This window comes from Cystoisospora suis (genome assembly GCF_002600585.1).
Source record: "Cystoisospora suis strain Wien I chromosome Unknown contig_5855, whole genome shotgun sequence".
Lineage (NCBI taxonomy): Eukaryota > Apicomplexa > Conoidasida > Eucoccidiorida > Sarcocystidae > Cystoisospora > Cystoisospora suis.
In genome coordinates, this window is record NW_027158644.1 from 1,318 (window position 1) to 4,385 (window position 3,068).

The window sequence follows — 3,068 nt, forward strand, 5'->3', positions numbered from 1 at the left end:
ACGCGCGCTTTGCTGACGTACAGTTAGGTAGCTGAATGCGAGGACTGCTCCGGACGGTCATTAGTCCTGCCTATGAATACTCGCCATTACCAGCAAAGACCTGTAACCTTCGAGGAGGCCGGGTGACGTCCCGAGGAAGCGATTTTGATGGGTTGAACTCGTGCTCCATCCCAGGGGTAGCCGGACAGAGCGTGTCACACGGCTTCACATCTACATAGCGACGCACGGTTCCTGGTGACAGTTGTGCTGCAAGCTGTAGCGCACGTGGAGGCACAGCACTAGAGATCAGGGCCAGGAATCGGCGTGACCACCTCTGGTTTAGTACAGTCCACGAACACACGCGGTAAACATGAGCAGGCCAAGTTTTCTGGGTAGTCGGGGACCTTTATGTCCCACACAGGCAGGCGACGCCACACTCCCAAAAGTCGACGGCTCCAACGAGACTGTGTCATCCGACCGTCTTGTCCCTCTCGCCACGCTGCAAACTGTAGCGAAACTCCTTGGACGCTAGGATTCTCTGTGTCTCCCCAGCATCTGAATCGCGATTCTGTCGCTCCTTATCGGAGAGCCGCACCCCGGGAATCGGGGCACTGACGACGGCCACGCGTGCCGGACAGGCATGTTCGAGGAGTGAGCAGTAGCCGTCACGCTCACTCCGAACAACTTCAGTTTTCTCCCGTCTCTGTTATCCAGTCTTCCAAACCAAGTGTGAACTATACCCGCGCCCAGTTCGCCTGTTTCGCAAGCGAACCCGTCTCAGTTTACGGCGCGGATCGCTTTCGTACTAGCCTCCGGGTGGATGGCGTCTCCATAACTCTTGATTAACTTCGACGGGGGCTTCCTCCGTCTATTGGCTCTCTGGTACGGCGTATACACAGTACTGACGGCCGACGGCCTTCTACGGGCCGAAAGCGGATCGGCACCGGATCGGCACCGGATCGCCCGGGTTGGTTTGGGTGAAGGGCTCCGTTTTCTGAGCCTCTTTTGATTAATTCTTCAATCAAAGCGCTTTTTTTTTGCGAAATCGATCTTTTTCTGGTTCCTCTCTTTGTCCCTCCCCTACACCGCAATGGCGAATTCTCCCGGCTCGTTCGACGTTCCGTCCTCCGTCCCGGAGGCCACGCGTGCACCATCGTCAGCCGTCCCGTGTGGGTTCTTATAGGAACGGTAAAAGAAAAGCGGACAGAGAATGCAAGAAATGCACCGAAGCCCTGGAACAAGCTTAGGGAGTGTGGATATGTGTTGCATCAAACATTGCCGTAAGGATATCCTTGTAATCCGAGAGCTACTGTCGATCAGACGGAAGACGACGACAGGGTTGGGCCGACTGGACCGCTCCGGTTAGGGGTGTATGTACGTACACCGCCGCTGCCTAAAAAGCCCCCTTCCCTAGAACGTTATTTTGTAGACGTTTTCCACTATTCGCGGAACCATCATTTCGAAGCTCACGCCTTCATCGTCAGTCCTCTACGTTGCCTGTGTCGCAGCCGTCCGGAGAGGCGTCGGGTGTCCGTTTTCCACTGTGAATTTATCCAACACGCAGAACGGGCGCATGTATACAGGACGGGGGGTGCCACCACCCCTTTCTACGTTGCTGTTTCAGCGGAAAGCAACGAAATAAAGCGGCAACCCGCCTGCCTGCCGTGATGAGTCATTCCGGCGCCGATTTGCGTGTTTTCAATGCCTGCAGTCTCTTCATGTTGCGACAACCGTCATTTTCTTCTAAGTGCTTGCGCCCTCGGCCGGAGTGAAGCAGCTTCTTTCTGTAAAGAGTGGTAGTACCCCTAATTCAGTAGTCTCTTTCGGTAGCAGCTTCATTTGGCATTCAGTCCTTTTTTTTTCGGTCTTGTCTGTGACTGCATTGCGAGTTGTGGGTGCGTTTGAATTGCATTTCGTGTAAGTGTGTAGTGCATAGCTGCTGGCTGCTTTCCCCTGAGTAGCGGGGAGTCTTGCGTTGACTGCGGCAGTCCCCCAGGGGGAGCAGGTGGTGGAATGAATGAGCATCCCTAGGCGTGAATCGATTGTGTATGTGTTCTGTTGGAAGCTGGCCTTTTGTTGTCGTTGTTTCGTATCATCATCTATTCTTGTGCAATTTTTGATGGTCTAGTGTTGTCGGTGTGTTTTTTTGTTCTTCGACTGTCTTTTCTGCTCTTTCTTCCTCTTTCTTTTCCGTCGTTCTTTAGAATGACGGAATACAGGCGCGGCAGAATCGAAATGCGTCTCTTCTTTCTTTCGGTAACAGACAGGGTGTGGTAGCGCCGCCGCTGTGATAACTACTACCATTTGATTGATGATCTTCATTTCATTCGTCCCTTCAGTTAAACCTTCATCGTCCCCATCTTCCGCATTTGTCTTTCTTTCACGATTCGCGTTTCAGTTTCTATCACGTCAAGGGGGGAGGCCAAAGGAAGATTCTCGTTGTTGTGGGGTGTTAAAATATCGCACTCTCCCTTCCTTCGCCTTCTTCCTTCCCGTATCGTATATAGTAGTAGTAGTCAAGAAAGAATTGTGATTGTCAGCGGCTGAGGCCCTTCTTGCTCTTCGTTTCTCGCACACACACCTTCTGACCAGTGACAAATCTTGGCTATTCTCATTTTCACCAGATCCTTCCTATTCATCTCTCTTTCCAAACAAGGAAAAAGGTAAGAAGACTTTGGTTTCTTTTCAAGAGGGTCAAAGGAGAATCTCTCGCGAAAAAGCACCTTGGGGTTGGTGACAATTTGATTTCTTCTTTTTACGCCACCGTCCTCCCTCCTTATCCTCTTCCTCTTTTTTTTTGCTGCCGTTGTGGCTCAGTAAGGAAGAGCACCAGGCAGGATTTTTGTAAGTTAGAGTGGGCGTCGTGATGATGTGTCGTCTCCCGTCATCATAAGGATCTCTCAAAGAAAAGAGAAACAAGAAAGGACAACCGTCTACAAGAACAAGTGGACCGAAAAGAATGAATAGCAGGTAGTGGTATATAAGGAGTCGTTATGGAAGGAAGCGCACCTCGATAATGGTGAAGATATGACTGCTGATAGTAGTTGTAGTACACGGAGGCATTCAATGATAGACAATTTCTGAAGGCT

At 51.1% G+C, this 3,068-nt stretch overlaps 2 protein-coding genes across 2 annotated transcripts; one reads left to right on the plus strand and one right to left on the minus strand.

The window, feature by feature from the left end:
• Window positions 1-257: 257 nt before the first annotated feature.
• On the minus strand, window positions 258-779 carry CSUI_009656 (uncharacterized protein). Its single transcript, XM_068069768.1, has one exon. The coding sequence runs from the start codon at window positions 450-452 to the stop codon at window positions 279-281; it is 174 nt and encodes a 57-aa protein (XP_067918255.1). The 5' UTR covers window positions 453-779; the 3' UTR covers window positions 258-278.
• Window positions 780-849: 70 nt separating this feature from the next.
• CSUI_009657 (uncharacterized protein) lies at window positions 850-3,068 on the plus strand. The gene has a single exon (XM_068069769.1). The coding sequence runs from the start codon at window positions 2,291-2,293 to the stop codon at window positions 2,510-2,512; it is 222 nt and encodes a 73-aa protein (XP_067918256.1). The 5' UTR covers window positions 850-2,290; the 3' UTR covers window positions 2,513-3,068.